A 25,527-nucleotide genomic window follows, 5' to 3' on the forward strand; every position below is an offset into this window, starting at 1 on the left:
CACAATCCGGTAATACTTACAGTTTTACAGTTATACTTACAATAATTACAGTTTTGTTGTTACAGTGTTACAACTGTGCTGTAATTTGGGAGTACCTTTACTAGGTAGCCTGCCAATAAAAGCATAGCTTTTATTTATATAGAAGTCATCTGTAAAAAGAAATTCAGTGTGCTTAATTCAGAGAGTGGCAAACTGACTTGTAACAGTGTGTCTGAGCACACAACAAAATTCACATTCTCATAACTTAAAATAGTCAATAAATGCATTCTATGGTACCCTTATTAAAATTGTTTACCAAACATAATAAAAAAAACTATAATATCAGGAAAAGTACTTATACCTCTCATAAGTATAGTAAGTAAATAAAAAATAAAAAAAAGTTATTTTGTACTGTAACTCAACTACTTCTACTCCAGAGGGTTTGTGTGCTGAGTCCACCTCTTCCTTTGAGTGAGGAGTAATTAAACAGAAGGTAAGAAGAAGCATTTAAAGGTGTAAACATCAAGGAGGTCCTGGGAGTGTTTAAAGGCCTTCTTTTGCACACATGGTGACCACTGCTGATGCTAATACACCCTGTCAGCTTTTACCACAGCGGAGGCTTCGGATGCATAACTCGCGCTAACTAGCACTGACCAAAGGCCTCATTTATCTGCCTGTGTTCCACCTGGAGAAAAAGCTTCAATGGCAACAACAGGTACAATTACTGTCCTTCATTAGACCTGTTTTTGTGGGGATTGGAAACAGGCACTGTAATGGACGGTACATCATCTAATAGGTCACTGGGGTATATTGTGTGTGAGAGACAGTTTCACACGCAGCATTGAAGAAATCACAGAGGTTCAAACACAACCGACAAACAGGCAAAAACACTTCAGTAATGACCCTATGGTCACTCAGCAGAGATAGGTCCACCTGGGGACCTCATTAATGCACTTATGGGTCAGAACCAGAAAGTGATACACTAATTATGACAGAAACTTCACAGGGTGTCCATTTAGCAACAAAACTAAACTCTAGCTGCACAGCAGCTTTACAATATGAAACAACGCAGTACTGCATTGCATGATACAATACGATACTGTTTGATAATGTTGATTATTTATTAAAAGAGCAGAAGCTGTGCTATAGTGACAGTATGGGTACTGTATCACAATCTAACTCAATTAAAAGAGCAGAAGCTGTACTGTAATTAAAGTATGGGTACTGTATCACAATCTAACTCAATTAAAAGAGCAGAAGCTGTACTGTAATTAAAGTATGGGTACTGTATTACAATCTAACTCAATTAAAAGAGCAGATACTGTACCATTGTGAAAGTATGGGTACTGTATCACAATCTAACTCAACTAAAAGAGCAGAAACTGTACTATAGTGAAAGTATGAGCACTGTATCACAATCTAACTCAATTAAAAGAGCAGAAACTGTACTATAGTGAAAGTATGGGGGCTGCATCACAATCTAACTCAATTAGAAGAGCAGAAACCGTACTATAGTAAAAGTATGGGGGCAGTATTACAATCTAATTCAATCAAAAGAGCAGAAACTGTTGTATAGTGAAAGTATGGGTACTGTATCAGTGTGTAACTCACTTAATAGAGCAGAAACTCTACTCTAGTGACAGTATGGGTACTTTGCCACACTCTAACTATATTATTGTGAAAGTGTGGGTACTGTCTCACATAGTATAGTTGAGTTTAAACTTAAATAGTTTAAATAGTTTGAGTTTAAACTTAATTAAATTATGCACATTACTTTTTATAAACTTAGTGTATTTCACTTCAACACTGTATGTTTGTGTATCTCACTAAGAGCAGTTACACTCAATCACAGTGTAATGGAAATGACAGTATAATGAAAGCATATCTCACACCGAGCTCAGACCTCATTATGCTCCTCCGCTTTCTCCCTTCTTTCCTTGTAAGGAGAGGAGTTATAGTGGAGCAAAGCAGCCATCACTTTTTCAACCGACTGTAAATCCTGCCCTGTCCAGCCCAAAATGAGGTCATCCCTCTCCGCCTGTGCAGTGAAGCGAGAGGGAAAGAGAGAGAGAGAGACAGGGCAGGGTTATTATTGGTGATTTTTCTGTTGGCTGTGTCTGTCATTAAGCAGAGCTGCATCATCTCCTAAAGACCACATGATGTGTGTGTGTGTGTGTGTGTGTGTGTGTATGTATCACATTCCTTCATTAAAGTGTTAGTTCAGTAAAGCAATGAAGCTAATGGTGCACCTGAAATGAAAGCTTCTAGCCCACCAATTAGCTACAAAGCTAATGCACTTAACAAGCAATGAACACATATATTCCACCAATGCGACCTTTTGCCTTTTCCACCAGTAAAAAGGGTAAACTTGACAGTGAAACCAAACAGAAATTTATCTGAAAGAATAAACCGGATGGATTTCAGCACCTTCAGACTTTCAGTTGTAATTGTTAATTGTCATGGTGTGTTTTTCAGTGAGGAACAAACAGAGTATTTACTTATTAACTGCTTGGAACAACGTCAAGCACTCAACTATAGCCTTATACCCTAACAAACGATGAGGCTAAAGCTAACAAGTAATTATAAGCTTATTCCCCAACAATGAACATGGTGCTAACTGATAACTCATCTCTCACTTGCCTCAGTAAAGCTCTAGTTGCCTTCTTTTTCGAATGCAGCATTAGGCTGCACCATTTAAGGTGTAACAGAAACTTCTGCTGCTCAAACTATCAAACTATTGGCATTCTTAAACAAGTAAGAATTGAGTGGTATGGTGTGAGACACTCTGTTCTAGACAAACGTACAGAGTCAGGATAGTTCACAATGGTGGGGAACATAGTCCCCTGAGATTTGTTTTATTCAGTTGTGCCACTACCTTCACCAAACTTGCAAATAAAACTCACACAACATGTTTAGACTCACTGGTGGTTTTGAATAGCAAATACAATGGCTATAATTCTGTTGTAGTCACTGTGATTCCTGATTCCTTTCACCACCCCTGTAAAGAAATCAGAGTCAGTAAGTTTCTCTAGAATAAACCATTTCATAGTAAACCCACTCTCAGTGTATTGGTCTAAACTACAGAGAATATGCAGCCTTATGAATTTGGAGAAGCTGGGACAATTCTCTTTTAGGTAATCTCTAATCGACTTGTCTGTGTGCCTTCTGATGCTGTGTGACTCACGGTTATCTAGAAACATGGGCTGAAATACGGAGCAGACGTCTCAAAGCCTGAACTGTGTCAATACTTTAGCCAATATTTGTAGATAACAGAATTATATAGTGGTGTAAATCACCTGCTGTTTGTTTATCTATGTTACATTATGATACAATACAATATTTTGGTACAACACAATTCAACATGATATCACACAAGACAACACAGGGTCAGAAAACCAAAAAAAAAGTCAAATTTATTTGTATAGCGCTTTTTACGACTGTTGTCACAAAGCAGCTTTACATAATCAGTAATTAGTAAAAGAAAGAAGACATGAAGGATCCAAGACCCCCACTGAGCAAGCCAACAGCGACAGTGGCAAGGAAAAACTCCCTTAGAGCTGGAGGAAGAAACCTTGGGAGGAACCAAGACTCACAAGGGGGACCCGACCTGTCCTCCTTTGATCAGAACTATTTATAAATTATTGATAAAAGTTACCAAACCATCTATACTGTTGAACTGCTTGATCATAATTAATATAATAATCATGGTGTAGTAGAACTTAGTATAGTCCTGACAGTGATGGTCAGAGTAATGAGAGTAATGATGGCTAATAGTGGTAATATTAATAGTGGCAGATAGGTTTGTTACAGTCCAAAAATACAACCTGGTGACTGGTGGCGCTGTTAAGCAAAACACACACAAACACACACAACCTGTCTGTAATGTACCTGATGAAAAATAGAGAAAACAGTACTAGGACACACCCTGCTGTTGGAGAAAACCCTGCTGATAATGACGTTTTTGGAGCTATATATATATATATATATATATATATATATATATATATATATATATATAATGGACTGACATCAGTGGACAAACAGTAAGGATTTCTAATTTCACTGTGGTTAAGGTTAGGTTCATAATAAGGGTTAAGGTTAGGTTTAGGTCTAGATTAAGATGTAAGTTAAGGTTGGGTTAGGGTGAGGTTGGGTTGAGATGTCTTAATTAAGGAACATTTCTAGGAGCCGATCAGCTTTCAGTCTGGAGTTACACAATAAACAGAAACAGTCCAGATTTAGGCGATTACTATAAAACAGCTTCACAGAGACACTAAAAAGATTTAGACTTTCCACGCTCCTCATCTGTCCTCTTTTACACTTAATAAAGTTAATTTAATCCACTGATTGGCATGCTTTAATGACCCTGCAGTTCATCCATCACAGCCCTCTGAGCATGCCCAGTACAGAAAGGGAGAACGAGAGAGAGAGAGAGAGAGAGAGAGAGAGATGGCTAGGCCGAAAGTTCTCTATCTTCGTCCCTGATCTGGCCGATAGACCTGCTTCCATCTATCTATCACTCTCTCTCTCTCTCTCCTGGCTTTAATTAGCCTCTTCATGCGCTGTAGCCTGCAGTGATTAAGCCGCTCTGCTGTTCCGCTCCCTATAGGCTGATGAACGGCCCTCCAGCTTATTAACTGACTGATTCTGATCAATAAAGCGCTGATGCTGAACATTGGCAAGACAAAAGAAAAAGCAATGTGTGCCATACACACGGCTCAGAGTCATCAAAGCTACACAATAATTAACCAAACACACCGAGGCCTAGCGCTGGCAGACCGTCTTCATTACAGTGGAAGGACAACAGAGTTACAATTTTTCACAATTCAGCACTTTAACCATCATACCGAGCTTTCATCTCACTCAGATGACCAAAACAACTTACATTCATTAAAACACATTTAAATATTCTTAGGGGTTTGGACTGTTTGGTATATCATCTACACCCAAAGCCATCTACACCCTTCTACACCCACTACCAACCCCCTACACTCAAAATTATCTACACCCAAAACAATCTACACACAAAGCCACCTATATGCAAAAGCAGCTACACCCAAGCCTTCTATACTTAAAACTATGAACACCCAACACCATCAACACCTGGAATCCTCTACACCCAAAAAATCTTTACACTCATAGCCCTCTACGCCCAAGGCTACTACACCCAGTCCTTCTAAACCCAACACCCTATCAAATCCCTCTACATCTGAACCCATATACACACCAAAACCATCTACACCCAAGGCTACTACACCCAAAGCTACTGCACCCAACACCCTCTACACCCAAAACACTCCCAAATCCCTCTACATATAAAATAATATACACCCAAATCCCTCGATACGAAAAAAAACATCTACACCCAAATCCATCCACACCAACACCCTCGACACCTGAAATCCTTTACAAACATTGTTTTAAATGGAAAACCACCAATACCCAAAACCACCTGAATTCAAAAACCCCCAAAGCCCCCCACACCTGAAATCACCTACAAATCCCTCTATACCCAAAACCCTCTATACCCAAAGCCCTCTACACCTGACATCACCTATAAAACCCTCTGTTCCTAAAACCCTCTATACTCAAAGCCCTCTACACCTGACATCACCTATAAAACCCTCTATACCCAAAACCCTCTATACCCAAAGCCCTCTACACCCAAAATCACATACAATCTAGAATAATACATACATACATTGAACAATAATAACTGATCTGCAACATGATACATTACATGGACAAAATCAAGGCTATTAAAAATCCTGTTATATTGGTAGAGCCTAGACAAGCTGTGTGTGTACATTTGCACATCTGTGTCTGCAATGGATGTGAGAAAGTAGCTGTCCATCAACCTTTGGGCATATAGTGCCTGAGAGACTTTTAAACACATTGTTTGGGGTGGAACTAATTATTACTTTAAGTTTGATCATGCACACACACAAGTGTGGGTGGGCCCCTGATTGACACTATCCCTGAATCCCCAGAGGACCCCCTGATCTGAGCCCCACCCCCCTCAGATTCCAGACATGAGGCTTTAAGTGAACGTTCTGCCCCCCTGGAAACCGCAGTCCTGCGGAGAACACGCTCCTCAGCACATTAAATATGTTCCTGTGTTTGTTATTGATCATATCAATCTGATCCTCAGTGTCAGGAAGCGCCGAGAGCTGCAGTCAGCCACTGTCGGGGGCTTTCTCTGAGGGGGGATTTGCTTTTCTGTGAGAAATATGTCTGAGCTTTTATATTCAACATCCTCTTAATGATCAGCTTGGTATGTAATGGACACCACGGGCACCTTCACGACGGCCTGTATTGACCTCTGTTCCTCCTGTGTGTGTATGTGTGTGTGGGTTGGGGGGCTGATGGGAAGCTGTTTTAAAGATGATGTTCTGACCCATTAGCCTCACTACAGCCAAAGTAAAAACATTCTCCATTTCAGCTGCATTGATCCACATACACACACACTCACAGGCACACACACACACAAAATTAATTCTAACCTAAAGCACATTTAGAAGCTCCAAATCAGATGCTATTTATAAGATATGCTTTAATATTGCATGTTATTCAGGCCTAAGTATTCACAGCTACTGATTAAAGTTGCTGATTGTAATAAGACATATAAAGGTATGAAAACATTAAATATGTCCTATTCATACACCTTCTGTACAAAACCGTTAGGCAGCACTGAAAACAGTTTAAAACTGTGTATTTTAGCAGTGAGTCTGTTCATCTGTAAAAATCTATATAGCATTAGAATAAACCCAAATAAACATAAAGACAGTGGTCAGTGAGTGTGTTTATTGTAAAACTCTATATAACATTAGAATAAACCCTAATAAACATAAAGTCAGTGGTCAGTGAGTGTGTTTATTGTAAAACTCTATATAACATTAGAATAAACCCTAATAAACATAAAGTCAGTGGTCAGTGAGTGTGTTTATTGTAAAACTCTATATAACATTAGAATAAACCCTAATAAACATAAAGTCAGTGGTCAGTGAGTGTGTTTATTGTAAAACTCTATATAACATTAGAATAAACCCTAATAAACATAAAGTCAGTGGTCAGTGAGTGTGTTTATTGTAAAACTCTATATAACATTAGAATAAACCCTAATAAACATAAAGTCAATGGTCAGTGAGTGTGTTTATTGTAAAACTCTATATAACATTAGAATAAACCCAAATAAACATAAAGACAGTGGTCAGTGAGTGTGTTTATTGTAAAACTCTATATAACATTAGAATAAACCCAAATAAACATAAAGTCAGTGGTCAGTGAGTGTGTTTAGTGTAAAACTCTATATAACATTAGAATAAACCCAAATAAACATAACGTCAGTGTTCAGTGAGTGTGTTTACTGTAAAAATCTATATAACATTAGAATAAACCCAAATACACATAAAGTCAGTGGTCAGTGAGTGTGTTCACCTATAAAACATATTTAAACCCAAATAAACATAAAGCCATTAAATCAACCTAAAAGGTATAGTATATAAATATCATATTATATACATTATACAACATAAATTTTATATTAATTTAGTAGTATAAATATACTACAGTATAAATATACTAAATCATCCCAAAGCTATATGACATAAATACCATATTACATAAGTAAGTTTCTGTATCGTTACATAAATATCTTTCCTTATATAAAAAATACAAAATACACAGTACATTTAACATTACATTATTCAATTATAATATATATATATATATATATACAATTATCTAAAAATTTTACTATGTCAAAAACAAAATAATCTTAAAGCTATAGTATATAAACACCATATTTTGTAAAGTATATATTCTAAAGTATATAATGTATTTATACCACATCATATACTAGAGTACATAAATAGTATAACTTTGTAATAACTGCCCTTTATATTATAGCCTATTTTCTACATATTTTCCATAATTAACTATATTTACAATCAATATACATGGATGTTGGTTTATTGCTGCACACAGTACGTTTCCTGTAACAGTAACTTTTCATCAGGTTCAGACCATAAAATATCATAATATCCTAAAATGAAACCTGAATGACTGAAAACACTTGAAAACTGCAGTGCTGGACGGTGGATCAGTTGTGATGTGTTCTAGCATCAGCATCAACAGCTCAATATCACACTCACAGAGGCAGATCGGCTGAGAGAGAGATAGCGTGTGAGTGTGATAGTAAGGAATGGAAATCTGAGCAGAAACGTTAGCCCGTTAGCATATGGCATTCTCAATATGTGGATGTAAACACAGGCAGAGCCTCGGTGGGGGGGGTGGTAAAACAGGCTCATGGGGGTCCATCCCAGTGGGCCAAGGCTTTAACACACACACACACACAGAGTAATGGGGGTCTCCTGATGTACAATCAGAGACTTCTGACAGTGGAATGACATGCCGAGGTCACTCTCTCTCTCTCTCTCTCTCTCTCTCTCTCTCTCTCTCTCTCTCTTTCTCTCTCTCTCTCTTTTGCGTCAGAGTTCAAGCATTAATGGCTCCTTCTTAAGTGAAAAACATTAACAGGTCAATTCAGACAGGCAGCTCCGATTACACATACACTGTGACTGTGTGTGGGGGACACTATTGGCTGTATCGGTAGAAAGGTCAAAGTGCAGCTATTAGACTGATGTACACACGTGTAACTTTATTAATAGGGCAGCAGTTTATCTCCTTTCTCCTCCGTTCACCCACATACACACATTATTGTCAACAAATGATAAACAGAAGCTTTCCAGTATTCATTATTAATTATTACGATGGATCTATACAGTCTATGGCCTTTGCAGAAGAACACATCCTTAAATATTTCCTTAAAAAAAAAAAAAAAATAGAACAAGAATGAAATACTTCAGCAGTTTAACCAATGAACAGCCACCATCCTGCCGATTTGTCACAGTATGTGAGCGTGTTTTGTTTATTAGTCAAGCATATTTATGTGAATAGATTTGTCAGCATTGCATTTTTTTGGTCATGACTTTTTTGTTTGTTTTTTTGGTCAAAAACAAAGAGAGGCTTTTTTATACGGCCTGCCAGCAAAGTGGTGGTGCTTTAACACGAGTAAATGAGGACGTTTTAAAAATGCAGAAACTAGTGGAGACAGTGGGGTTTAAGTATGGGTGTTAAGGAGTTAGATGTCAGGAAGGATGGAGGTTAAGCGAGGGAGAGAGAAAGAGAGAAAGAGAAAGAGAAAGAGAGGGAGAGAGAGAGAGAGAGAGAGAGAGAGACCAAAAGCCCTGTTAGGGTACATTAGGCTGAGAGAGGGTCATAAGGCTTCATAAATGTTTCAGTAGAAGTGTGTGTGTATGTGTGTGTGTGTGTGTAGTCACTGCTGCCACATTGAGCAGGAGCACACGCTCAGCTTTAACACAGTGTGTGTGTGTGTGTGTGTGTGAAATGTTTTTTTTGAGACTGACGATTAAAAAACCAAAGATCCTAAACAAGTCCAAGCCAACATTCACACACACACACACACACACAACTCTGGGTTGCGCCTTTGTACTCTGTGTAATGAATCCTTGAACTGAGGCTTCTTCAGTCTTCAGTCTCTTTAAGATCTAGCTCGCTCACGCTCACTCACACAGTGCCCGTGTGTGGAATTAAGGAAAAAATGCTGAGTGCTCATTAGTTTCTGCACACGCAAACACACACTCACACACAGGAAAGGATAACAGTATTGAGTGTGTGTGTGTGTGTGTGTGATGGGCCGTGTGTGTGCATTATGCCATACTGTTTCCATCTGACTCTAATCCTGCAGACAAACACTTACTGCTTACACAGAATACACCCTGGAGAAATTTTACTTGGGGAAAAATACACTAAGGGAAAAACAGTTGTGGTGGGATATACATACATGATTGGGGCGTCAGAGAAGCCGACAGAGTTGAATTTACCACATAAATGAAATTAGAGACAGAAACACAACTTTTTATATTTATAAACCAAAACCTTTAGCAGGAAATGATGATATGTCATCAATAAACAAGTGACAACCAAGTTCTGCTTGATGCAGTGCTGAAAACTGTCTACAATCTTTTAAAAGTTTGTTTAAGATAAAGGCTAATGGGCACCTCAAACAACATGAAATAAATAAATCAACAAGAAAATTTAATCTGCAGGATTCATCCAATAAATGATTGTAATTAAACTCATGATTACACAATTAAAGACAAGGCAGAACACTGAGAGTAAAATATAAATGGTAATAAAGAACACATTGCTACACCTCAAATGCACCAGTTAATACTGAAGTGTCTCTACCACACACACACACACACACACACACACACACAAGTCAGTGTTTAGCAGCAGGAGTCTCAGCTCCAATCAAAAAGAGACCATCCTGCAATTCATATGGAGAGAGAGAGAGTATGTGTATGTGGATCTCCCATGGTGCAGTTCAGTCTCTAACTATCACTCTCTCTTTCTTTCTCTGTCATGCATTCTCTCTCACTCGCTCTCCTGCTGCTCTGTTTGACTGTGGTGGAATAACTGTGAACCAGAAACAAAAACACCTCTCCCAAAGCACCCCCCCCACACACACACACACACACACACACACACACATACACACACCCCACACCGGGAAACAACGATGAAACCCCACTGTGTATACAGAACTGGTTCTATTGTATTCGTTACTGTACTCAAGTACTGCTGTAGGAGATTTATACTTTGGCTTTTTAGTGGAAGTTTTCATTCCACCTTAAATAGTGCTGCTGTTACGTGTTGGCACCCGAATGTAACTGCTGCACCATTTAAGGTGGAACGGAAACTTCCACTAAGAAGTTCATTTGTTTGTGTGTTTCCCTTCATGATTTATACTGGATATCAGGGGCATTTCTGCTGGGACACACATAGAGTTTGGAGAGGCACAGTTGCACCCCTCTCATTGCCTAATAATAGTACTAATACTATTAATATATTGCTAATAAATATTTGAAAAAAATATTAAGAAGAATATGCTATTGCTATGAATAATATATGCTAAGAAACAGTAATGCTGTCCTTGTACCATTAATTTATGGTAGTTATATAACACCGGCTGTTATGTTGGCAATATCAAAATGCTTATTTTGCAAGCTTGTGCTATCAATGCCCCTTTAACTAGCTAGCATATATAAAGCCTATGCTAACATAGGCGATGCTTTTGCTAGTGTAATTAACGCCTTTACTTCACTAGTCTAATATGTATTATTGGTAGGTTATACTGTTAGAAGTGGCCTTAACCAAAACATACAGCCTATCCATGACCACGATCATTCCCTTCTCTGTTGCGTGGCTGACTTTCTGTTAATTATTTTACTGGGGCATGCAGGTTTAGTGATGCCCCTGCTGCACATTTATTGGATTTTTTTTAAAAATGTTTTATGAAGATAGTGACAGTCCAGTGTTTGTTAGCAACATTAGCCTAGCATCTCCCATCGTAAAACTAAAGAAGCACACCTCAGATGCCAATGTCTTGGTTGATCGACTGCATCTGGGGTCAGTGATCAATCATGTTCATTTGGTTGCTCCCGGAAGTATATAGGTGTTAGATTCACTGTGGAAATTCTTAGTCCATCCAGCTTCTGTCAGAATGGGAAAGGGGAAAGGAGATGAAGGGAGCCTGAAGCTTGAATCTCACTTCTTGATTAAATGCTCCATTCAGCCTATAGTGTGAACAAGAGGTAAGGTATTCTTTGTATCGCAGTAAGATGGCTTTAGCTCACTGTGTATGAAACATTCCAGCACGGCTCTGAACTCACGTAACGGTCAGTGTATTTATCATTTCAGTTTCTCTGAATAAAGACTATTGATCACAGCGATTATCAAATAATCTCACCAGCCTGTATCATTAGCAGTAATGCAATTTATCCATTTACACTGAAGGGCCGTTTGGCAGCACAGGAGATGAATGAGGTGTGTGTGAGTGTGTGTGTGTGTGTGTGTGTGTGTGTGTGTGTCCCAAGAGACTCTCAGTAAAGCTTACTGAAGCTTCAGTAAAGCATCTGCCCATCTGCCCCACTGCTACTGTCATCTGGACACACACTCACACAACACACACACACACACAAACTCTGAGCTTTACTGGGTTTGATCTGCCATTCATCCAGTGAGCTGCATTCAGAGTGCTGTTCTGGACTTTCTGAGGATTATCTACTGTCCCTGTGGAAATCACCACCACCTTCATCGCCATCATCAAGCTGCTGGGGAACCCGCTTAAACTGCATGTGTAAACAGTGTGCTCACACACAACCATGCCAGCGACACCTGTACTGAGGACGAACCCCCATTAAAGTCATTTCAGGTACAGGTGCTGTAGTGGTCCCTAAGCAGTAAGTGTGGGCCAGAACTGGCTCCTACCTCACAGTATAAATACACCAACACTCCAAATGGACCTGCAGCCAGGTGGGCTAATGCTAGGTTCCCCCTCCGTCAGTTTGGACCAAAGTATCTGCAGTGGAGACCTATCCGGTGGGCGACAGTAGGGGCCTTTTTAGAGCAGTGTTTATGGACCACTCAGCTAACAGCCTGAGGCCAGACTCAGACTAAACCTGTGTTGTTGCTGACTGCTATTAGAGAATCAATATAGCTGATTGATCAGGGCAGCCCTTCACTCTGCTGCTGCTGAAATAGGAACTGACAGGTAACCACTTACAGGGAGAGGTGTGTATGTGTGTGTGTGTGTGTGTGTCACACACAGAGAGGACACCATGTCCAGTGTCATTGCTTTAAAGGGTGGTCTTATTTGGCTCACTTTACCGTCTCTCTCTCTATCTCTCGCCTGTTCGATCAAGCTTTCAGGTTTTCAAGGCCCTGATTGTAGCTCTTAGAGACTTATCACCTCTTATCTTATCTTTCACTTACCTTTAATGTTCAATTCATCACATTTTTATTAATTTCAGGGGTCGATTTTTTATTTATTTTTTACATATTTACCGATTATTCGTTTTTTATAAAGCCGAATTTATCTCTTTTTCTTAGGTTTCATTTTATTTGTAAAGCAGTGTGGATGGCCGTGTGTGGAATCTGCTGCAGGGGGTTCTTCGAGAGTTTTAGTGAAGACAGTGGTTCTATGGTTCTAATGACAACTAAAATAAACATGTGAATGTTTAGTTCTTTGCTTGGTTAGGGTAGATGTTTGTAGATGGTTCTGCAAAGCACCAAATGATGCTCTTTTCCTCATTGCGACATGGACCCTTTTACTTAGACTGCATTAATATTCCTGCCCTGTCTACTGTCGCCTCACTTACGAAGAATTACTATTTAGCAGTCACTACAGCTTATTAACCTCCGACAGCTGTATTCCTCAGAGACAATATCACTAATATCACATTAATAAAGAGATCAAACTGAATTATGGATCTCCGGGGCTGAGGGGTCAGAGTTTAATAGCTGATGGGGTTAAGTGTGAAATCAATCCCTGTAAACAAGAGCAGCAAAGATCCAGAGATTAGCCCTTAAACCCACTAACAACACATCACACACCTGAGATAACAGCACTCATTAGAACATCTACTGGATATTCCAGCGCTAGTGTGTGTGTTTAGACTGGGATCCCGCAGAAGGCTAAGCAAGAGCATCCTTAATTCACACAGTTCACTTAACTCCACATTTCTCATGTTAGCATCCTAGCATCTTCAGGACAGTTAACTAAAACTGGCTTTAAAAGGTTGATGGGGATTATTAAGCTAGAACGGAAGAGTGCTTTCTGGTGGTTGCCATTAACTAAGAGGTACTCATGATTAAAATAATTAGGTACTTTTGCTAGCTTTGTGTTTCTAAAAAGATTTGCTCATAATTATCAGATTAATGTTGCTGTGGTTCAATAAAAGGCCCTTTAGGACATTTTCCAGCTCAGATTTAAGCGCATGGGGTCTAAACCTCTCAGTGTTTACCTGGAAATTTTGAATGTAAAAACTGTATGGGCTGAATGGGTAGTTTGTTAGAATAGACACAAATAATCCATTGTGATCATTGTCAGCTTGAGCATTTCCAGTGCTCTTCTGGAGCAAGACCAGTATCCCCAGTTCCCATCGAACACCTACTCAGATAGGGAACATGGCTTTATAAGGTCAGCACCCTACTGACTGTTCACTGCTGGGTCACCCTTGGACCACCCAGATAAATGTCATGCGTGCAAGATCTAACTAGTTTTTAAACTTCTCAAACAGAATTAAAGTGCACAGAGACTTTTATTTTAGAAAATAAACTTGATAATGATAATGCCTTGGACGGATATTAAATAATTTAGTGAATGGAAATGAAGCTGAAAATGTGTTACTAATCTAATTTATGAAGTAAGAAATTAAGGAAAAATAAGTCATTTGGACTGTTGGTGGAAAACAAGCAATTCAAAGTGGCATTTTGTCTCACTCTGACTTTATGTTTATTTGGGTTTATTCTAATGTTATATAGAGTTTTACAGTAAACACACTCACTGACCACTGACTTTATGTTAATTAGGGTTTATTCTAATGTTATATAGAGTTTTACAGTAAACACACTCACTGACCACTGACTTTATGTTTATTAGAGTTTATTCTAATGTTATATAGAGTTTTACAGTAAACACTCACTGACCACTGACTTTATGCCTGTTAATTTTTTTCATGTCTTTAAGACCACATGATCCATATACATTAACAATGGTTTTATTATACATATTCGCTGTTAGTAAATATTTACAGATTAAAGGGGCAGATGCTCAGGCATGTGGGGTTCAGTAAGACAGATAACCGGTATGAAAATTGGGGTCATCTCATGCTAAAAAAGTACAATGGCCCCAATTAAAAGAAGCTGAAGAGATTCAGCTGAAAGTTTACAGCATCCCACCATGGGGTCTGTCCTACATATGTATGACCAGTAGCCTGGGGGGTACTTCAAAGGCTGACCACTGTGCATCCCTCTGAGGGTTGGTTTGCCCGTCACTATAGGCCTGTATCTCTTGCAGCTCTGATATGAGAGGGTAATTGAATCATCCTTTGGGGCTCGGCCTGTCAGCCTGCTGGTTTTGTGTTGAAGCAGTGAGGGTGAAATGGCTGCGGGGGGTCCGAGTGTGCAGCTAAAGGCAGGAGGCCACTGCGGGTCCCCAGCCACATCGGAAAGCAGAGCAGGGAACCTGTCGTAACAAAAGGGATGGATATGAGCAGACAAGTGTAAATGAACTGAACCCATTCACATGCAAAAAAACACACAGTGGGGCTGAGAGTGACTAAGCCAGGAAAAAGGCCTCTGATGTGCCTGTGCTGTTTTTCTAACAGCGGGGGAAGAGCTGTGACAGGACTATAGCGGTTAATCTAACAGCCTGTGTTACACGTTTCTGTGTGAGTTCTGGGTTTTAAAGGAAGGAGAAACATATGGATGTAAACTGTGTGCAAACACTGGGGCACATGCACTTATAACACACCATATTATTCAGCAAAGCATCTTGAAATCAATCAGGGACAGAGATTTGGTCTGAAAATTGAGGGGGCAACTTTAGTTTGAAGCAGCCAACATTCAGCCATTTATACCTAAACCCAGGAGAACAAGAATCTCCATATTCTTATGAAAGCTACTGCTTTATATGTCACTATTCAAATAAAAAATATCAGTATTATTATAATGAGTAGTAACATGAGAAATCTAGTTTATTACTTTTTTGGTGTCTGCCAATCTACAAGTTTCTGTCAATATTGTAGCAAACATATTTAGCGTCACCTCAAAAATAAAGAATGTGATGATAATAAACCAAAGTCAATGGGACATGTTCCCCCACATCCCCTCAAAACTGTAGCATTGTGTTCTATGGCATTCTATGGGCCTGTATAGATGTTTTGTAGATGATTGGCTTATCTTTAATGGACATTCACCTGAATATCTATTAACCCCTTATTACACACTAAGGTGTATTACCCAGTAACTACAATGACTTCTGTACAAATTTGGGGGCTATTCTCTTGTAATAAAGTTTATAATAACACTTTTGGCCCGTTGACAGGCCATAGGCTGTTTAAGGGGTTAAAGGAAGTCTATGAAGTCTTGAAATGTGATTCTGCTAAACCTAAGCTAAAACTGACCCTAACGTCAGCCCTTGTCGAGTAATAGAGTGTCTAAGGGAGGGGAATTTGTTGGGCACCTTCATAATAAAGTGTGACAGATCTAGTGTGTCCAATAATTTTCATTTATGAGGTTGTTGTAGGAACATGAAGAGGTTATTGAACCCATTTTTATGAAGTATATGAAGTGAGCTGATCCTCCTGCACTGAATGTAAAAATGTTTGGAAATATGTTGAATATTCATAAATGTTTGTGTTTAAATCGGTGAGTTGATATCACAGTGAGAAATATTAGATGTGTATGGGTGTTTTTGCAAGTGAAGGCAGTATTAGCTGATCATATGTTTGGAAATGTCTTTACTGTAACAGTGTTCACATGGCAGTAAAACCCAAACATTGGCGGTGGCAGATAACTGATAAGATGTTGACATATATAACTAGGAAACTATTTTAACGGTATATCTGGAATGAAAACTGTCATTAGGACACCCCCCAGCCCCACCCCACCACCACCATTAAAACATTTTGTGTTTTTGTAACATGTTTAAACATCTGGACATTAAACAATATACCTAAAATAAACATATTAATCTGAAGAAATGTCTCTAAAAAATGTTATGTAATTAAAAGAAATGTAATTTTCTTCTGCAGATGATTACATTATCAGACATTTAGTTTACCTTGCTCTTGATTGGTAAAGTGAGTGTTATCACCATGGTGAGATCCAAAGAGCTCTCTGAGGCCTTCAGCAAGAAGGTTGTAAAAAAAGATCTCAGAACAATTAGAAATCAGCTGTTCCCACTGTCTGCTAAATCACTTACAAGTGCAACAACTGTCAACATGATCAGGTCAGGCCATCCTAGCAACTTCAGTCCAACAGAAGACCAGAAATGTGCTGATAAAAACGGTGTAGGCAGCTGTCAGGCAGCTTCAGTGCAGTGGTTTTAGACAGTGTGAAATGGTGTGTATTTTCCACTTTAATCCACGGCTCAGTTTACTGTGTTTGTTTACTGTGTTTACAGTGTAGAAAAGAGGGGTGGGAATGTTTTTTTATTTATAGCAATTTAATGTGATGTCAGTGTTTGCCCTTTGACCCCGGGGGGTGTGGTCAGCGTTAGTGTTACTGAGTGCTGAGAGGTCAAAGGGCACCGTGAACACACACACACTGATGAAGTAACAGCTAATTTATCAGAGTGCCTCTCTCTCTCTCTCTCTTTCCTGAAACATACTCTCAGTGTCTCTCGACCACACACAGGCTGGACCTTGGGCAGCAGATGTGAGGACTGTCTCTCTCTCACTGTAGTGGTTACTCCATTGTCATTAATTTGCTGTTGGGGGAGGTTCAGGCCCCTCCCCCTCACACCCCCAGCATCACTTAGTAAAGTACACACAGGACACTCTGCTCAGTGTGTGTAATGTGTACAGATGTGTTAAAACTACTGGAAAATCCACTCTGATGCACTCAGATAAATTCCAAGGCTTAATACACACTGAGGTGTATTATTCAGGAAGTACTTCTGTACAAACCAGTGGGGCTATTCTTCAGTAATAGAAGTTTGTAATGAGACCTTCATAAACTCCGATAAACTCATATAAACTCAATTAAACTCTAAGAAGGTTTCTATCAACTCAGATAAGCTCAGAATAATTATTAAACAGTGATATAATTATGTAATCATCTAACAACTGAAATACTATATGCTGTAAATTAAATAGCATTTTATTATTTTAATATTAATTATTTTAGTGATTTAATCATCACTTTAGAAATATGCCACTCTTATTATTACTATTAATATTAGTAGTAGTAGTAGTAATTACATTATACAATAATAATAATAATAATAATAATAATAGATTATTCTTTATGTTTAATATCTCAAACTAATTAACTTTGGATTCCTGTGATCTCACACTGACTCATACTGAGTTCACAGAGATAAACGTCTGTGCTTACAAACACCAACATGTGCGCACACACACACACGCACACACACACACGTATAAATATAAAAGCAAATAATTCGACACATTTATTCCAGGAATGTAATAATAAGAATTATAATAATAATATTAAGTTTAATGATGGTGGCGTCACAGCATCACATAGAAACCAGTTGAAACAAACAACACACACATATTAACATTAAGAATAAAAATAAATAAGGTCACAATAAGTTACAGAACAAACAACATTTTAGCATCAAAGCCGCGTTAGATAAATATAAACATCTTAATATGCAAATATGTAAATAAGCTGCTGTCAAACTGGATCAGCAGTGAGGAAATAAAAACGAAACCATCAGCAGCAGTGATTCAACTCTCTGTGCAGTCCCTTGGCTTGTGTGTGTATGTATGTGTGTGTGTCTGTGTGTGTGTGTGCGTATAGTCTATGCAGTGTGTGTGTGTGTGTGTGTGTGTTAGGGCCGGTGTGTGAGAGTGAGTGTGTTCTCCATTCCTGCTGAACTCTCCCACAGTGGCCACTCTGTGTGAACAGAACACAAACATGCACTGTTAGCACCCAAACAGCCCATTTTAGATATTGCTAAAATATTGCTACAGTGTTACCAGGTGATCATTCTGATGTTGCTAAAAGGTTACTACAGTGTTACCAGGTGGTTGTTATGACATTGCTAAGTGGTTGCTATGGTGTTACCAGGTGGTTGTTATGACATTGCTAAGTGGTTGCTATGGGGTTACCAGGTGGTTGTCGCTAAGTGGTTCCCATGATGTTGCTATACAATTGCTAAAATATCATTCAAACAACAGTAACAGAGGATGATCTCACAGAAGAGTGAGGTAACTGAGATAGTGTGTACAGAGGTACGTAGTAGCCATGTTTACACACCTGTGTGTGCAGCAGTGAGGCATGCTACTCTCTGAGTGAGCACAGAGAGTGTGTTTAGTACAGAGGGGTGTTCAGTGAGGGTCTTACTTTCATGGCTCTTCATGTGCTGCTGCAGCTCCTCTGGCCCGGGACACACACACCCGCACACAGCGCAGGACAGAGGCTTGTCCTTGGTGTGTGTACGGCGGACGTGGCTGTCGTGCGCGGCGTGTGAGGCGAAGGCTTTTCCGCAGTGGCTGCACTTAAACGGCCGCTCGCCCGAGTGCTGGCGGATGTGAGTGCGCAGAATGCTGGAGGCTGTAAATGCCTGAAACCACAATAGTAATCATGAATACATTAATCAGCATTCCTCTTTAACAATGAATTATGAAAGTGACTGAACAATTCATACTGAATACAGAAAAATTTACAGTTCATACTGCATAATTATACTGGATATTAAATCATTTATAGTAGAAAATTAATCATGCATAGTAGATACTAAATAATTAATGGTGGATACTGAGTAATTCATAGTAGATACTGAGTAATTCATAGTGGATACTGAGTAATTCATAGTAGATACTGAGTAATTCATAGTGGATACTGAGTAATTCATATTGGATACTGAGTAATTCATAGTAGATACTGAGTAATTCATAGTAGATACTGAGTAATTCATAGTGGATACTGAGTAATTCATAGTAGATACTGAGTAATTCATAGTAGATACTGAATAATTCATAGTAGATATTGAGTAATTCATATTAGATACTGAGCAATTCATAGTGGATACTGAGTAATTCATAGTAGATACTGAATAATTCATAGTAGGTACTGAGTAATTCATAGTGGATACTGTGTAATTCATAGTAGATACTGGGTAATTCATAGTGGATGCAGAGTAATTCATTGTAGATACTGGGCAATTCATAGTAGATACTGGGTAATTCATAGTAGATACTGAGTAATTCATAGTAGCTACTGAGTAATTCATAGTGGATACTGTGTAATTCATAGTAGATACTGGGTAATTCATAGTGGATGCTGAGTAATTCATTGTAGATACTGGGCAATTCATAGTGGATACTGGGTAATTCATAGTGGATATTGAATCATTTAAAGAAGGTACTGAATAATTCTGAGTGGATTCAGAATGAATCATAGTGAGTACTGAATTCACAGTAGATATTCAATCATTCATAGTAGATACTGATTAAATTTATAGTGAATACAAAAGAATGTACAGTAGATACTGATCGCAAACAGTAGATACTGAATAATTCATAGTGATTGTTGAATAATTTACAGTATATACTAACTAATTCATTGTGAGTACTGTAAAAATTCATAGTAGACAGTGGGTAACTGATAATGAATACCACATCATTCATAGTGGATTCTGAATAATTAACACTGGAGACTGAAAACCCTTATTAATATTAAGTGATATCAGTGATAAATAAGACTGCAGTCCACAAAGATAGACTAAGGCAGTTAAACTCCCTACAGCTCTGTTGGTTTGACTGTAGTTACTGCAGAGCCCCCTGAAGGAGGTATGATTATTCATTAAGGGTAGTGGTTGTGTTTGGGCTTTTGTTCCAAACACATAGGCATAGGCAGATGTCTGTATTCCAGGTTAAAGTGATAGTTCAGGGTGTGTGCTGGCAGTGTTTAAAGTGAGAGGAAGCAGCAGAAAGTCACTCTTTGTGTAAAGCAAGACAAAGCTTGGGGGAAACTTTTGTTCCTCTGCAGGTCATAAATTAAAGACATAATCCCCCTGGACAAAGGGCTGGAGGGGCATCTGTCAGTAATTAGCATGTAAGTGCAGCCTGATGAGCTTTAGTGTGTTAAAGAGCCTGAAACACTCCTCCCTCACCTTACTGCAGTACACACACTTATACGGCCGCTCGCCCGAGTGCACCCGCATGTGCTTATTCAAACTGGACGACTGAGAGAAACTTTTACCACACACTGAGCACTGCAGGGAGAAAGAGAGAGAGATAGAGAGAGAGAGAGAGAGAGAGAGAGAGAGAGAGAGAGAGAGATCAGTATTACACACAGCCTGTCTCCATCAGTCAGAACCATCTGACTGATTTAAACAGAATCATTTATCACACCCAGATAAAGGGGAATTCCACCAAATTACATAATGCATAATTAAATGGCTAAGATCTGAAAAAAGTCATTCAAAGTGGGTGTGATGTAAAAAGCTTGTGTTTTAGAAACTTCAGATTTGTGTCAATATTGGTACTAAAATGTGTTCTTATAAAATTGCTTATCATTAAAATGGTGGGATACCTGCAGGCGTTGTGTAGCAAAAGACCTGAAAATTACTAACTGTTTTTCAGATTCCCCACAATTTTATATCATCAACATTACATGTAAAACTCTTTTATTAGGATAAATTTAGGATAAAATTTGAGATAAAAACTAAAATGGCTATATTTATGTTGTAGTCATGGTGATGCTTGCTTCCTATCACTACTGTAAAAAAGTGTCAGTAAATGTATCTACAATAAATAGATATTTACAAGATATTTATTATTAATATTTACAAATTCACAAGAAGAATATGTTTATCTCAAACACTAAATTATGCAGAGAATTTTGAAAAGCTTGTGGAATTCCCCTTTCAGCAATCCTGTAATCATACAGACACAGAAGCAAGTATTCACTAAAAGACAGCATTACTGTCTATTTATAGAGTAAGCCTTTTAGATCTGAAACACTGCAGTGAAGCAATCTGCTTTAGTCAGTGTTATCAAACAGTAGTTTCTGTGTGTGTGTATACCTTGTGTGGTCGATGTTTCTCGTGAACGTGTAGAATGTGTATGCGGAGGCGGTCTCTCTTTTCGAATGACCTGCTGCAGAGGCTGCAGGGGAAGCTGCGGTCACCGCGGTCCACACAGCGCGTGTACTTCAGGTGTTTATCTCTGTAATACCTGTACGCAAACACCTTTCCACAGCGGTCACACCTGTAGCCCTCCGCTGAGTCTGGAGGAGTGATAAATATTTACATCAGTAAAGATTATTAAAGAAGTCATTTAAATGCAAAATCACATCATTAAACATGTTACACTGCCTTTAATTACTGACCTACACCTGTGTGTGCTGGGTGTGTGCGTTAAATTGTTGTTATTACAGCGTTATTACAGTATTATAACAGGGTAATATCCACATTTTGACACATCTACATTATAGCAGTCATAGCAGCATTACACAGGGCTATATTTGCATTATAACAACATTTTAACAGTGCCTAATAACGGCACTTTAACATAGGAACAGCATTATAACAGCATTATAACGACATTATAACGGCATTATAACAGCATTATAACAGAATTATAATGGCATTATTTTGCCATTAACATGCTGGTCAGTAAGTAAAGGCACTTCAGTAGTCTGTGTCTAAAAACTTTATAATAACTTCATATTTAAACACGGACACAAAAGAAAAAGCTCTTACCCTCTGCAGGTGTAACGGCTTCGCTGTCTTCCCCGAACTCTTTGAGGGTCAGTGGTATCCCGAGGAACTGGACGTATGCATCTCCATACCAGACGAGCAGCTCTTGGCCGGGCAGCACCTCCCTGCAGGCCTCATAATAAATCTGACCTTTGACCTGCAGGGCCACCATGTTCTGCTCCTCAGGGAAACGAGCACACTGGACCAGCCGCATCCAGTGACCACGCGCCCCACGGCCATCCACAAAGTGACTCAGACGCCCATGCTCGAAGATCTGAACAAACACACACACACATACGCACAGTTACACACTTTAACTGCTGAATCACTAATGAGTCAGTTGAGTGAGTTTGAAATCATTAACCTAATGATCACTAATGTTCTAATAATGTCCTGAAGGCTAAGTGTGTACCTCCCACATCAGTGTGTTGTCGTCATGTGTTTTGATTTCGCTGGTGTTGACCAGTTTCCCTCTGAAGGGTCCGAACCGGCTGCCTTTAGGAACTGAGCTCCGATCCACAAACACTCCCAAATGCCGTACACTGCCACAGAGTGACTGCTGGATCAGTAAACCTGCACACACACATACAAAAGCATCATGCCAGTGATCTTCTTTTTATTATTATTATTATAAATATTATTTATTATTAATATTAGTAGTAGTAGTAGTAGTAGTAGTAGTAATAGTATTATTATTATTATTATTATTATTAGTTGTAGTAGTAGTAGTAATAGTATTATTAGTAGTAATAGTATTAGTATTAGTAGTAGTAGTAGTAGTTGTTGTAGTAGTAATAGTAGTAGTAGTAGTAGTATTAGTATTATTATTAGTAGTAGTAGTAATAGTATTAGTATTATTATTATTAGTAGTAGTAGTAGTAGTAATAGTATTAGTATTATTATTAGTAGTAGTAGTAATAGTATTAGTATTATTATTATTATTAGTAGTAGTAGTAGTAATAGTATTAGTATTATTATTAGTAGTAGTAGTAATAGTATTAGTATTATTATTAGTAGTAGTAGTAGTAATAGTATTAGTAGTATTAGTAGTAGTAGTAGTAGTAATAGTATTAGTAGTATTAGTAGTAGTAGTAGTATTAGTAGTAGTAATAGTATTAGTATTAGTAGTAGTAGTAGTAGTTGTTGTAGTAGTAATAGTAGTAGTAGTAGTAGTATTAGTATTATTATTAGTAGTAGTAGTAATAGTATTAGTATTATTATTAGTAGTAGTAGTAGTAGTAGTAATAGTATTAGTAGTATTAGTAGTAGTAGTAGTATTAGTAGTAGTAGTAGTAGTAGTAGTAATAGTATTATTATTAGTAGTAGTAGTAATAGTAGTAGTAGTAGTTGTAGTAGTAGTAGTAATAGTAGTAGTAGTAGTGATAGTATTAGTATTATTATTATTATTAGAAGTATTATTAGTAGTAATGGTATTATTATTATTATTAGAAGTATTATTAGTAGTAATGGTATTAGTAGTAATAGTAGTAGTAGTAGTAGTAGTAATAATAATAGTAGTAATAAAGAATAGTAAAAAAAACAAACCTTCTGGAAGCTCCAGCCCTTCAGTGTCGACGTCAGCTGCTTCACACACTGAGAAACATATTTAACATTTATTATTTATCACATATAAATATTCATCTACACTCACAACCTCTCAAACTGTACAGAATGTGACAGTAGATCAGATGATCCTCTTCTGACTAATAGAAGCTGCTGTTGGAGTTAAACAGTAGGACGTTATGAACAGATCTCTGCTGAGGCTGACTGATGGAGAACCCACAGTAAGATCAGGAACCAGCAGCATCTGAGCTTTACCAGTGTGGGTTAATGTGGACTCGCTGTTTGGAAGGCAACAGGTCACTGCTGTCCTTGCTGTTCACGTTATAACTACTTACTAAAGATTTTAATAAAGACATACAGTGGTACTGTATTATGTTGAATTCTGATGGTGTTATTCTGGAATGCTAATTACCTGAGCTGGACAGTCCAGAGAGCGTGTGTCCAGGTGTTTTGTTGTGGTGCTGTCTGGAGTAACCATACAGCACGGTGAACAGGTCCTCCTCTGTGAAACTGTAGGTGTGGGTGGGCTCTGGGTGGGCTGCAGTGTGTTTAGCTGGCGAGGATGAGGTCGAGAAGGAGGAGGAGGGTGAAGATTTATCTACAGGTGGGCTGCGGAAGGGCCAGGCAGGGTCAGGCACGCTCTGCAGTGGCTCGTCTGGCTCCTGGCAGGCCGGCCGCCTAAAGCATGCTGGGCCGAAGGTTGGGTCCTGCAGCACTGCAGGGGGACTGCTCCGACTGAAGAACGGTGGCGTACCGCTGAAGGGGAAGGGCATCACCAGTGGGTGCAAGGGGGGGTGCAGGGGGTGTTGTAGGGAGGGGTGCGTCTTCAAGACACTTAGAAAGTTTGGGCCAGGCAGTGGGCAGTACGAGGTGAGCCCAGCTGCACCGCGGTCCCTCTCCACGGGGTCAGCACCACACATGGACAGCAACATACCTGCAGGCATGGAGGAGGAACCTGGGAGGAACCGAGGAGAACCCAGGAGGAACTTCAACACAGTGGAGAATGTTCTGGATTGTGTAGGAAGAGCAGAGGAAGAGCAGAGGAAGAGCAGAGGAAGAGCAGAGATTAGGCACACTGTTGTTGTTCCATCAGAGCAGCTAAGATTACAAAAATGTATGAATTTAATAAACTGTTGAGTTGTTTAGAGACTCTCTCCTGTACGTACAGTCATGTGTAAAAGTTTGTGCACCCCTGTTCAAAGCGTAGTTCATTTTCTATGTGTAAGGAAGTGAACAAATGCTCTACAGGAAACAATTTGACATATTTCTGTTATTTACTGAATTTAATATTTAAAAAATTATATTATTATTATTATATTATTTCTGATCTGTTACATTTAGTAAATACACAATAATTGTATATATTATTATTATTATTATTATTATTATTATATTAATATTATTCTTATATCTTCTAAATGTCCTATTCTATTAACTTCTTTACAACAACTATCCATTTAAATTGAACATCCAACGTTTTCCTTGTATAGATCGGTTAACAGCCTTCACCAGCATCTAAATGATTCTTTGCGTTGTCATGGTTCTACATAGGCGATCCTAAAGAGCCATTGAAAAAGCTCATTTTCAGAGTGTAAAACAGCTGTAATTTTGTTCCTTAAAGAACCTTTAAATGGGTGGTTCGTTAAAAAGCCACA

At 38.6% G+C, this 25,527-nt stretch overlaps 1 protein-coding gene across 1 annotated transcript; it reads right to left on the minus strand.

Moving 5' to 3' along the window:
• Positions 1-18,433: 18,433 nt before the first annotated feature.
• prdm14 (PR domain containing 14) lies at positions 18,434-24,816 on the minus strand. Its single transcript, XM_072657131.1, has 8 exons — positions 24,285-24,816; positions 23,855-23,902; positions 22,722-22,882; positions 22,313-22,583; positions 21,635-21,837; positions 20,720-20,821; positions 18,949-19,168; positions 18,434-18,498 (listed from the first exon to the last, which is right to left on the minus strand). Exons 1-8 carry the CDS (start codon positions 24,814-24,816, stop codon positions 18,434-18,436), a joined length of 1,602 nt encoding a protein of 533 aa, XP_072513232.1.
• Between the last annotated feature and the right edge of the window lie 711 nt (positions 24,817-25,527).

The sequence above is a fragment of the Salminus brasiliensis genome, chromosome 1, assembly GCF_030463535.1.
Source record: "Salminus brasiliensis chromosome 1, fSalBra1.hap2, whole genome shotgun sequence".
Lineage (NCBI taxonomy): Eukaryota > Metazoa > Chordata > Actinopteri > Characiformes > Bryconidae > Salminus > Salminus brasiliensis.